General features: G+C 31.7%; 1 protein-coding gene across 2 annotated transcripts in view; it reads right to left on the bottom strand.

Moving 5' to 3' along the window:
* Nucleotides 1-12,082, bottom strand: part of pip5k1ca (phosphatidylinositol-4-phosphate 5-kinase, type I, gamma a) — a 41,623-nt gene that overhangs the window by 9,132 nt on the left and 20,409 nt on the right. For both annotated transcript variants that reach the window (XM_051095369.1, XM_051095370.1), the window contains exons 7-14: nucleotides 7,103-7,402; nucleotides 6,825-7,030; nucleotides 4,074-4,157; nucleotides 3,907-3,955; nucleotides 3,051-3,135; nucleotides 448-609; nucleotides 229-370; nucleotides 122-151 (exon numbers count right to left, since the gene is read on the bottom strand). In XM_051095369.1, the coding sequence (XP_050951326.1) occupies nucleotides 122-151; nucleotides 229-370; nucleotides 448-609; nucleotides 3,051-3,135; nucleotides 3,907-3,955; nucleotides 4,074-4,157; nucleotides 6,825-7,030; nucleotides 7,103-7,402 (1,058 nt within the window). The remainder of the gene's footprint in view (nucleotides 1-121; nucleotides 152-228; nucleotides 371-447; nucleotides 610-3,050; nucleotides 3,136-3,906; nucleotides 3,956-4,073; nucleotides 4,158-6,824; nucleotides 7,031-7,102; nucleotides 7,403-12,082) is intronic.

Below are 12,082 nucleotides of genomic sequence, written 5' to 3'. Positions count from 1 at the left end.
TCATTAAGGAGGAGATCAGACCCAAGAGAGAAATAAACATGGTAAAGTCTGCTAATGAAACAAACAGTGATTTCAGTCACAAAACTGTCTGAAGACTTGGACTAGTCTCTGTTTTACTTACGTTTCTTCATGGCTGGACTGGGTGTGTCTCCTGTACGGAAGAGAACAGAGAGTTTATTGTACCTGCTACAGCCAAAATAGTATAGAGAGCGGCAGACGGGGTGTTACCTGTAGCGCGGGTGTTCGGAGGTGTCCGACGGGGAGCGTTCTGGGATGGACAGGGAGGTGGTGGAGGAGAGCGTGGTGGCGATGGAGGCTGTGGTGGCCTCCTCGAATGAAGGAGGGGTGCAGGGAAGCACATCCGTCCGACCTAAAACCGAATTTAAACATGACTAAAACCAAGTTCTCATGGTTGAGAATGAAGAATGTAATTCGTCTATTGTTTACCATCGTCTTCCAGTGTGGGGAAGCTACGGGCTCCTCTAAGGTCGTAGATGTTTTCGTCTCTTACAAACGGCAGCTGGCTGGCTGACCAGGCTGCTCCTGGACCGCTGTACTTGCCCGCAGCCAGACCCCCACGACCCCTTTTTGACGGAGAGGATTTCAGTGCTGAAAGAAACAGGATTACAAATGCACTTAAGTTTTGAAATATGTTCAATTGAATGAGCACAAATGAAGTATGTCATTTCTTTCATTAGCAAGGTTATGGTTAGGATTTTTCTAAAAACTGTTAACACTGTGGGTTTCATTTTTCTCTAAAACTAAATATCTAGTATGATATTAATAAATAACTAGGTAAACTTGTTTTTTTGTCATTTTATCTGGTGACGTAAGTGGCACATAAATTTGAAACATTATTTTTAAAATACCTTTTTATTTTCATAGGGGTTGCACAATGTATCGGCACCTTATCGGTTATCGGTTAATTTCAGACTTTTTAAATTTAACAACACCAGATATTTACTTTGACTTTTTTAGCTTTTATTTTTATCTTTACTGTTTTAAATTTAGTTCGCAATTTAGTTTTGCTTTTATTTTCATTTATTTTGAATATTTCTATATTTTCTTTTACAAAGATTTCTATATAGCTTTAAATTTGTTTTTAAGTTGTAGCAATTTTAGTATTTCATAATATAATTTCATAATAACACTGTTAAATTAAACTTTAGCAAATCTCATGTATATGCATTAAATATTCATTGATAATTATCAATTTTTATACCAAACATTTAATTGCTGTGATGCCTAAATTTATTTGTAACATTTAAAATAATTCATTTTAGAGTTTAGTGTTTAGTGTATTTTTCATTTATTTGGACCAAATACTGTAGAATTTTATCAATTTATCGCTTATCGGTTTTTTTATCGTATAAATATTTATCGTATAACCCAGAACTTTTTTTTTTTTTTTAACAATTCAGAACAATTTTTCAGAACATGAAATTAATCTATGAAATTGAGCTATGTAAGTTAAAATTAGAAGCAATTTATCAGCACTTTATTGGTTATCAGCCGATATTACCGATTTTTAAAATTGATCAATACCAGATATTTACTTGTAAATTCATTTGTAGCATTTAAAATCTTTAATATTAGTGTTAAGTGTTTTATTTATTTGTACCAAATACTGTAGAATTTTATCAAGAGACATTTATCGGTTAATAAAATAAATATTTATCGGTATCAGCCAGAACTTTATGCAGAACATGAAATTAATCCATGAAAATGAGCAATGCAAATTTAGCTCAGAAGCAATATATCGGCACTTTATTGGCTTTTATTACCAATTTTTTTAATTGATCAATACCAGATATTTACTTGTACATGCTCATTTCCTCTTTTTTTAAAAAAAAAATTTAGATTACCTTTGCTGTTATCTAACGTTCACTTAAAGTTAATATTTAAAAACACTAATATTTTTGTCTGTTTGAGATATTCTAGTATTATTTTTTATACTATTATAACATTAACATTTGAAATCATTAATTTTAGTGTTTAGTGTTTTATTTTTAATTTATTTGGACCAAATCTGCAGAATTTTATCAAAAGCTATTTCTCGGTTATCGGTTATTAAAAGACATATTTATCGGTATCAGCCAGAACGTCAATATTGGTGCATCGCTATTACTTTATCAATAATTTTTCATGCAGAACAGGAATCAAATCTATAAAATTTAGCATCGTAAGTTCAACTCAGAAGCAATATATCGGTTTGCGACCGATATTGCAGATTTTAAAAATGTATCAATACAATATTTACTTGTACCTGCTCATTTTCTCTTTTTTAAAATGTGAATTACCTTTACTATTATAATATTTGTTAATATTTTGAATTAGATTTTTATTCTATATTTTCAGTTTTAAATTTAGTTATTTTTCCAAATTTTGTGTTTTTGTTATTTGTGCTTTTTTTTTTTTTTTTTAAATCTATTTTGTTGTTTTTTGTTTATTTCCATATAGGTGTAATTTATTTTTATTTTTTCAGTTTTTCAGAAATTGTAATATTTCATAATATAATGTAATAACACTGTTAAATATATTCTTTAGCAAATCGTACAGTATGACTATCCACTGAATATCTATTGATGAATATCCATTTTGCTATGTTACATTAAAATGCTTTTATGCCTAAATTCGTTTGTATTTAAACTAGTGTTTTACTGTTTTATTTTTATTTGGACCAAATACTGTAGAATTTTATCAAGAGCCATTTATCGGTTATCGGTTATTAAAAGAAATATTTATCGGTATCAGCCAAAACATCAATAGTGGTGCATCGCTATTACTTTATCAGTAATTTTTCATACAAAACACCAATCAAATCTATGAAATTTAACATCGTAAGTTCAACTCAGAAGCAATATATAGACACTTTATCGGTTATGGGCTGATATTACCCTTTTTTTATGTATCAATACCAGATATTTACTTGCACATGCTCATTTCCTCTTTTTTTTTTTAATTTACATAACCATTGCTATTACTTGTGCAGAACTTGTTAATTGATGAAACTGAGAAATGAAAGTTCAACGCAGAAGCAGTTCACTCACAGGAAGTCTTTCTGAATACAGTAGTGCTCATGAACCTGAAGAACCTGTCCGCATAGAAAGACGGTCTGTGAACAGACACTGTGTCCTGAAGAGTGAAAAAGACAGAATAAGTGAACCCAACTGACCTCAAACTAAAAAGTTACAGCACGTTCTAACTTATTTCAGTTAACAAAATGGAAAATAACAGTTTGTTCAGTACTAATAATTTTTGTACTGACATAAACATGCATTCATTTACAATATACTGTCAAAATACGCTTAACTAGAGAGGCAAAGTACAATTTAAATTTACATCGATTATTTCTGGAGTCAACCAGTCAACCTTTAGGTAATATCTGTCACCTCCAGATGACACGATCAAGATACACCAGCTCTAGGTCTATAAATAACCTAATTAGCATGCAAATGAACCGTGAGCCATTCGCAGTATGGCGTAGACCAATGCGTCACAGGCAGGGTTGGAGAAATCTCCTTTATTCACAGCTGAGCTGAGAGAAAAATGGTTGAGTGTGTGCGGTATACGCATAACCAGCAATAGCACAATTAGCACATCCTCTGAGAAAAACAGCCCCAAATTAGTGCACATTTCACAAGCATTTCCTCCAAAACCCCATAATTCTCACTAAACCCCATTCATGCTAATGTAGCGCAGCTTTATTAATATGAAAATGAAAGAAGTAGAAGCAATCATAGTGAAGGTCGAAGACAGAGTCTCAAAACACAGCTGGATATTAACTTGGCCAATGCTTTTCATCCAAAGTGATCAAATGGAGCGTCTTGCAAGGGACAGTGGTGTTGATGAATGTCAAAAGGTTTATTCTAGATGTCAGCCAATGAAATTGAATGTATTTCTTACCCCATCGTGGACTAGAGCCTTCCACGTGTGCTCCAATTTCTTTATTAACCTAAACAGAAAACGAAAAATGTTATTCCATGGCTTCTAAATCATACTGGCAGCAGTGAATCACACACTTCATGATGTAAATGGTAAGTGACATGAGTCGGAGAGGTTGACGCAAGCACCTGTAAGACTGCAGGATGTCGATTATTCCAATGTAGAGTAACAGACGCTCTCCTTTTCCATTGACTGCAGGGATACCACCCATCCTGACAGGCAAAAACAAACAGGGGAAAATAAATGACTATGAAAACTAAAAAATGAAGTCTAAACCTTGCTCAATACTGAACGGGAACGTGCAGCTTTACCCTTGGGAACGAAATTGCAACAGGGCTGAAAAGTGATTTCTAACGTTGGCTAAAAAACTTCTTTATGAAAAAGAGAAAAACAAAGAAAACACAAAACAAAAAACCCACACACACAACAAATAATGTCTGTTCACTTCTGTTTATATATATATTAAATACAACCGAACAAAAGAGAATAAAAACAAGATCAAAACAAAAGAGAAAAGGAAACAAAAGAAAACTAAAATGTCTTTGTTCACCTAAAAAAAATGTTTAGTCAACATGAATTTGTTGTTTGCAGGTTATTTACTTTCATAATGTGACACATTTCCAGATGAAACAGGTGACACTTTATTTAATCCAGATTTTCTAAAGATTACAAACACAAACTCAGGTTTGTTTGTTTTTTTGAAGGAAAATAAAATTTTATTTATTTAGGTAAAATAAAAATAGAAACATGCTGATAGTGTTTCCCAAAGTTAGCTAAAAATCTTAAATAAATAAATAAATTTCAGAAAAAAAAAAAAAAAAAAATCACTGATAAAGTCTAAACACAAAAAAACTGAAGAATCAAACAGAATAAAAACACAAACCGAAACAAAAAAAACTTTTTTAGTCACTTCTACAAAAGTTTTATTTTTGTTTAGTCAACATGAATTTGTTGTTTGCAGGTTATTTACTTTTTATAATGTGGCGCATGTCCTGATGAAACAGGATCAAAAATTCAGCTGTTGCTGTCTTTTGTTTTGTTTTTGAAGTTTTTTTTTTAAATTTATTTAAGCACAACAAAAATAGAAACATGCTGAAAAGTGTTTCACAAAGTTAGCTAAAAAAAATCTTAAAAAAAATTTATTAATTTTAAAAATCTTTTCAGAGAAAAAAAACGACTGATGAAGTCTAACTAGAAACAAATAAAATAAAAAAGTATACAGAAAAAAACCCCAAAGGGAACATAAATAACTTTTTATTCACTTTGTTTAATCAAAAAAAATAAAATAAACAAAAATAAAAAAAATTATTAAAAAAACATGAATTTGTTGTTTGCAGATTATTTACTTCAATAATGTGATGCATTTCCAGATGAAACACAATCTCTAACAGGACACTTTATTTAATCCAAATTTCATGATTATTAACACATATTCAGTGTTTTTTGTTTGTTTGTTTTGTTTTGTTTTGAAAAGGAAAAAAAAACACATTATTAAATATATTTAGGCAATACAAAAATAGACTGCTGAAAAGTGTTTCCCAAAGTTAGCTAAATAAAAAAATAATTTCAGAGAAAAAAAAGATTTATAAGTCTAAATAGAAAAAAACTGAAATGGAAATGGAATAAAACACAAAAAAAAGTATTTATGTTTTTTATCACTTCTAAAAAAGTTGTATTTTTTTGGTTAGTCAACATGAATTTGTTGTTTGCAATCCTTTAGCTTCCAAAAATGCATTTCTGGTTGAAACAGGATATCTAACAGGATGGGACTTTAATTTTACAAAGATTACAAACCCAGATTCAATTTTTTTTTTTTTTGAAAGTACAAAAAAAAAAAAAAAAAAAAAAAAAAAAAAAAAAAAAAAAGTATTCAGGCAAAAAAATAGAAACATGCAGAAAAGTGTTTCTCAAATTTAGCTAAATCTTTAAAATAATAATAATAATTCAGAGAAAAACATGACTGATATAGTCTAAATAGAAACAAATAAAGTAAATAAAAAACAATTTAAAAATGTTTTAGTATCTTTTGGTTAGTTAACACGAATTTGTTTGTAATCCTTTAGCTTCCATAAATGCATTTTGAGTTGAAACAGGATATCTAAAAAGACAGGACTTTGATTTAACCAGAATTTATTAAGATTACAAACACAAATTCATAATTTATAAAAGAAAGAAAAGTAGTATCAAAATTCCATGAATCTGTTATCGGCAATATCATGACGAAAAATGACTAAGTTCTATCATATCACCTTAAATTTTGTCATTGCCTCGCTGTTACTTCAACATAAGCCCCTTTCACACAGTAATACCAGTAAATTGCAGTAAAATTACCCAAAGGACTTTACCGGTAATGTGCGCAGTTCACACAGGCAACCACGTTCTGTCTCTTTACCGGTAAAGCACCATTCACACATCAGTTTCAAAATACCGGTAAATTCTGTGACATCATTGACGGTATATGCGGTTAGTGTTTTTGTTGATGTTTTCATTTTTGTGTCAAAAGTCAACAGCCCAGACACATTGTATTAGACGACTTTAGATATTTCTTTGACTTTCGTAAACAGCGTGTAATAAATGCGTCATCTACGTCAGAAAGTTATAATTGCCCCAGAGTAGATATCTTACCTGAATTCATACATGATCATACCTCTAATCTCATTTTTGCATTCACACAGAGTACATTGACTGGTAAACTGCCAGAACTAATTTACCGGTATTTTTTAAAAAGGTCCTGTTCACACATGATCTCTTAATGGTAATTTACCAGTAAAGACTGTGTGAAAGGGGGTATAATCTTTTGATAAATCTGAAAATGCATCACATATCTGTTTAAATATCCTTTATATGTGTCAAAGCATGGACTAATTTCAGCCACTCACGTGTCCTCGGTGTCAATGTCCTCTCCACAGGCCGACGCTCCCTGTATGGACTCCATGGCCGTGGAGTAGAGCGCTTTCTGTGCCAGCGGCCTCTTTTCATCACTGTTGCCCTGAGATCCTTCCATCTGCTGCTCTTTCTCCGCCTGATCGATGTTGTGGACTCCCAGCAGCAAACTGTAATCCATAATCTTAAAGCTTTCCAAGACCTAAACACCAAAAACACATCAATATTCCCTCCGATTGGCACGTCTGCTCCATACACACCGTAGAGAACTTACCAAACAGTCTCTCTGTAACGTCTTGACCAGGGCGTTGTACGTGTCTGTATCCAGCATGAGACCCTCTGGAATGTCCTGCATGAAGTCAAGGTCTTTGAAAGTGGGCTTTGCCTTTTCCCGCTCTTTTTTAGAGGCCCGTCGCTTGTAGGTGGACCCCTTCAGGTCGTATTTGAGGTGCATGCGCACCACCCTGGGCAAGACGTTGTTCATGACCACCATCCGAATGTTCTTCCCGCCCGATTGTACGCAGTACAGCCCGAAGAACTTGGGCAATAAGGTGCGCGGATTCTGATTCAAGTTCTGCAGGAAACATTTGAAAAATCAAACGCGATTTAGTCAGAGCGAACAAAGATTTAAACGTAAATACTAAATGTTTGTCGAGAACCTTGGGTATTAAGACTTATATGGATTAATATAACATAAATGATGTCTCATACTGAAATATGTAGTAGAAAACCCATCAAACATTTATGTTGTTTAAAAAATCCACATCATTTTATACATATTTTGGACTATGGGGGGGCGCCATTATTTCGATGATGTCAAATGGTTGCGCTCGGTCAGCTACTGCTGCTACCTGTTGATATTTTTACCACAACACAACTCAGAAAATAAAATACAGATACGATGCCACATTGTGTGGCTTTTGGTTGTAATTTTCAGTCGAAGGGCAACAAGAGAAGCGATGTAAGTCTACACTGCTTTTCTGGTGATAAGAAGAGGTGAAAAGAATGGGAAGATGCCTGTGGATGAATAAAACTTACTAAAGACCTGCGTCTTTGTTCTCACCACTTTAGCTCTGATGACTTTGAGGCTTTTAGTCGACCACAGCTATTGAAAGAGCTTACAAATGACAGAGACAAGAAACGCTAGATGCCATCCTGGGAGGACGTAAACACGCATTTTATTTTCCGTGTTGTGTTGTGGTAAAAATAGCAACAGGAAGTGGCAGTAGTTCACAGAGTGCAACTGTTTTGAGGTCATCGGAATAATGACGCGAAATAATAGATTTTTTAAAATAACAAATATTTCATCAATTTTCTACTACGTATTTCAGTAGGGAGACATCATTTACGTTATATTAAGCCGTACAAGTATTATTACCCATTTCCTTTAAAGGAATAGTTCACTTTAAAATTATAATTCTGTCATCATTTATTCACCTGATACTGAAATTTTGTGTGCCACAATTTGTTGTGTCAGGTTTGACGAACTTGCGACGTAAGTTTAAATATGTGAAATTACAAATGACACGGTTTCTGCAGGTTTATGAAGATAAATGTAAGATTTTCTAAAAATGTAAGAAAACGTAAGAAACAAAATATTAATAGTTTTAATAATTTTTAAGACCATTTTAAGACCCACAGAAACTCTGAAATGAGATATTTAGCAATTAAACAACTTTTCAATCTTTTCCAATTAATTTATTAATTCTTTAAAGAAATATTTCACCCTAAAATTGAAGTTTTGTGATTATTTATTTATTTTGAATATGAATTTTGTGTGGCAAAATGTATTGCGACAGGTCTGACGAACTTGCAGCTTACGATTAAATATATGAAAATACAAATGACAGGGTATCTGCAGCTTTTATGAGGGTAAATTTAAGACTTTCTATAACCATTTTAAGAAGATTTAAGAAATTAAATTGAATGTAGCATTATGTCATCGTAACATTATGTCATCAAAAGCAAACATCTTGAATTAACAATGTTTCAAAGTTTTTTTTTTGTTCTCTTTTGTTTGTTTTTGCAGTGTATGCAACATTTAACGCAATGACTTTCTGAATTTAAAACTTTTGAGATTTGTGGAAGGGCAAATAAATATTTCTGAAGACCATTTTAAGGCACACAGAAACCCTGCAAAAAAACAACAACAAATGTCTGTTCACCTCTAAAAATTGGTATTTATATAAATATTAAATAAAACCAAACAAAATAAAATAAAAAAAAGAAAACACAAAACATATGTGAACAAAAATGTTTTCAGTCACCTCAAAAATTTATTTTTTGTTTAGTCAACATTAATTTGTTGTTTGCAGGGCTAATTAATACTTCTGAAGCCTGTTTTAAGTCCCACAGAAACCCTGAAATGAGATATTTAGAGATTTAAAAAATAAATAAATAAAAATAAAAAACAGCAACAACAACAAAAACACAACAAATAATGTCTTTGTTCACCTCTAAAACTTTGTACTAAATAAAACCAAACAAAATAAAAATCATATCAAAACAAAACAGAAAACAAAAGAAAACACAAAACATAAGAGAACAAAAATATCTTTGTTCATCTCAAAAATTAGTTTTTGTTTTGTCAACAGGAATTTGTTTTTTTGCAGGGTGAATTAATACTTTTGAAGATCATTTTAAGACCCACAGAAACCCTGAAAATAAATATTTAGCAAAGAACCACATTTCGGCTTTTTCCAATTAATTTAGTAATTCTTAAAAAAAATATTTTCACTATAAAATTAGTTTTGTCATTATTTATTTTTATGCCAAAATGTATTGCGACAAGTTCGACAAACTTGCAATTTGAGTTTGAATATGTCAGAATAAAAACCAGACATCATTCATCAAATCATTTTTTTGGCTTTTTCCTCACACTAAAACAACTTTTATGATACTTTCATTTAGCTGTCGCCATATGGAAAAGAGCAGCGTGAACATTCTTCAAAACATGTTTTGATGTATCTGATTCAAAATATGTATTCGATGCATCAAAAGATGTATCTTCTTTTCTGTTCGACAGAAAAAAAGAATCACAGATGTAGTATGTAGATGAATAAACGATAGCAAAAGTTTTGTATGTTCGATTAACTGTTTTGAAAAACCATGTCAGTGTTGCAACTCACACCTGTTTATCATGACAAAATCCCACTTATGTTTAAAAAAAAACGAAAAACTATTTTTAAATAGCATGCAAATCACACTTTTGTTAATCCAAGTTTATTAAAAGCACTTATGCATTAAATTAAAATAAAAGTTATTAGTTTTTTCCGCATTCCAGAAACGAATCACTCCAGTTCAACCCCCAAAAACACATTCCTTAAGTCAACAACATTCATTTCGCCAGCTAATGTTCCAGAGCACAATAAAACCACCTGATTCCAATTAGTTTGGAGTTTAAATCCTCTTAAAAAACACCACACAAAGGCAAAGCAATGAAGCAGATATCCAACCTAGAAAGCTTTGTGTGACACCCATCACCTTCTCATAGGTGACACGTCCTACAAGATACGATCAAAGAAGAGAAACAGAATGAGGAAAAGAGCCAGACAGTAATAAAGACAGGTTGCTGTAGACCACGAACTGGCCAAGGTCAGCATTGTTGCTAAACAACACCTGATCCGTCACCATTCACAGGCTCATTAGCTCCAGATGAATGGATGGAACAAGCCAAGCCAGTTGCTGGTTAGACTCTGCTGACACCGAGAACCCATTTAGGCATGATCTACTGAAAAAAAAAATCATGTTCTCTTGGAAACTGAACCCTTTTGTACTTATACCGTGGACTGAAATGGTTCACTGGAGACAGAAAGCTGGAACGAGCACGGTTTACATGCTTAATTGCGTCATTTGTTTCGTTATTCAGGTAAATAGTAGACATATCGCCTCAGGGGAGAAATTAGTTCAGAATAGCTTGTTGTGTAATCAGCAGTGTTGTTGTTTAACCAGGCGGCTGATTTGTGACAGCATGTGATAATAGGCTAGAAAGGCTGTTTCTCAGAAAGTACAAAATTTTAAACAGTGCCACGTAAAAAGTGTATTTTATCCTAGCGTAAACCTTATTGTAGCTGAAAAATGTATAAAGGTTTGTATCGGTGATACTCCGATATATCGGTATTCCGATATAACAGAATTTTGTTAAGGCTACAACTCATGTTCTATCATTACAATGTATTATATCATACAAAATACACATATTATATTTATTAGCATCATATTAATTATCAGCCAGTCTACTCTCTAGGTATTATATCGGACAGTGAAAACCAATATCGGTTGACCACTGATTTCAAAAAAGGATGTAGATCTATTAAAATACTAAAATTAAAATACCAGGAAGTTAAAAGTTACAAATAACCGATATGGTACTGATATGGTTCTCAAAAAGTAACTCAATAAACAACACAACTTCTGTATTTACTGTAAAATTACTGTAGTTTACAAATGTACATATCTTTTGCTTTAATTAAACGATTATATGATGTATTATTTACCTTGCTCTCTAAATACTGAAAAAATGTGAAAAAATACACATTAGTTTTAAATTAGGATGCAAAAATAATAATAAAATTCTTTCCATTAAGTAATTTATTGTTCTTTGTCAGAATATTGTTTTTATTGTCAGAATAAATAAAAAATAAAACATTAAATATTTGCTCAAAATGTTGCCTGATGAATTCTAATATCGTTCAAAAACCTTTATGGTCTGATATATTGTTTCACAAAAAGTAACAAAACAACAACATAACTTCTGTATTTTCTGTGAAATTACTGTAATAATTATAAAATAATACTGGCCATGCAGATAATCAGCCGATATTTGGCCATAAATATTAGCTCACAATTGTGTCAGTTCTGAAATGCATTAAGTAGAGTGTAAATTAAGTTTTTCAGCAATTATATCTTGACTTTTTTCCTATAATTAAATAATTATATGATGCAGTATTCATCCTGCTCTCTAAATATCGATATTGGATGTTAAAAAATACACATTCATTTAAAAAAAGACGCAAGAATAATACAATTCTAATAATAAATTATTTTAATGTTCTGGACAATAGGCGATAATTTATTGTCAGAATAAAAAATTTGGTCAAAATGTTGCCCGATAAATTCTATTATGATCCGATATATCGTTTCTCAAAAAGTAACAAAAGAACAACATAACTTCTGTATTTACTGTGAATTTACTGTAGTTTACAAATGTAAATAGTACACGTCTGTATCAATAATAAAAAAAATACTGGCCCTG

This window comes from Labeo rohita, chromosome 22, assembly GCF_022985175.1.
Source record: "Labeo rohita strain BAU-BD-2019 chromosome 22, IGBB_LRoh.1.0, whole genome shotgun sequence".
NCBI classification, from domain to species: Eukaryota; Metazoa; Chordata; class Actinopteri; order Cypriniformes; family Cyprinidae; genus Labeo; species Labeo rohita.
Note: the sequence above shows the minus strand (reverse complement) of the source record. Positions and strands in the feature narration are given on the sequence as shown.